General features: G+C 66.4%; 1 protein-coding gene across 1 annotated transcript; it reads right to left on the bottom strand.

Annotated features, from left to right (window-relative positions):
• Positions 1 to 380: 380 nt before the first annotated feature.
• On the bottom strand, positions 381 to 785 carry LOC104469665 (disks large-associated protein 3-like; the record flags this gene model as incomplete). Its single annotated transcript, XM_010084254.1, is given in 2 exon segments — positions 381 to 625; positions 627 to 785. Coding segments are annotated over 2 exon segments (404 nt in total), but the record flags the coding sequence as incomplete, so codon positions are not given.
• Positions 786 to 935: the final 150 nt, after the last annotated feature.

Genomic DNA, 935 nt, shown 5'->3' with positions numbered 1-935 from the left:
CGGATCTTCTCCAGGACTGGCGGGGGGAGGGCAGAGGGGCAGCTTTGACCTCCTCAGCCCACGTGGGGTCCCCTCCCTCCTCCAGCCCCACCAGTCCCAGAGGCTTTCCTGGTGTTTCTTGCCCCCACCCACCCTTTTCAGCCTTGGCAGGGGAGATCAGAGAACCACAGAATCCCAGAATGGTTTGGGTTGGAAGGGACCTTAAACTCCATCAAGTTCCAACCCCCTGCCACGGGCAGGGACACCTCCCACTGCCCCAGGATGCTCAAGCGAGATGCTCCAAGGTGGTCCCAAGGTGGGCGCACTGCAGGACCGTGGCTGTGCCCCCCAGCCCCATGGGACCCCCAGTCTCTCCTGACCCTACAAGCCCCCCAACTCACTCTCCTCGGGCAGGTCGTAGTCCTCAGCCTCCCTCTCCATCTGCTGGCACCAGCCCTCCATCTTCTCCACCTCCGCCTGCAGCAGTTTGATGAACCATTCCCCGTCGCGGTGGCAGGGGGAGGCGCGGCCGGAGTCGGGGAGGCTGCGGGAGCCCCGCTCCATCCAGGCATCCCTCCGGGGCACCTCCACCGTGTCGTACTGCAGCTGGTAGTCCTCCCGGTACGCCCACTGGCCCTGCGTGTGCACGCCGCCCGGACTCGGGCTCCGAGGAGTGCCGCTGGAAGGGGCGCCCGAACTGCAGGGCTTTGTCCTCGGTGGCCACGGCCAGCCCGGCGAAACCCTCCAGCTCCAGGTCCGCCTGCACGCCCGCCGTCACGCTGTTGGAGCGCTTGAAGCGAGCTCGCCTGCGGAGAACGAGAGTGCGTGGGGACCCTCAAGCAAGGAGAGACCCACCACCCCATCCCCCCACTGGGTGCCATCGCAGGCAGGATGGGGCTGGGGACTCCATCTGGATCCCCGACCATTTGGGGACATGGGGACAGTCCTCATCAGAC

This window comes from Pterocles gutturalis, unplaced genomic scaffold (assembly GCF_000699245.1).
Source record: "Pterocles gutturalis isolate BGI_N339 unplaced genomic scaffold, ASM69924v1 scaffold37515, whole genome shotgun sequence".
NCBI classification, from domain to species: domain Eukaryota; kingdom Metazoa; phylum Chordata; class Aves; order Pterocliformes; family Pteroclidae; genus Pterocles; species Pterocles gutturalis.
This window is presented reverse-complemented; position numbering and strand designations above follow the sequence as displayed.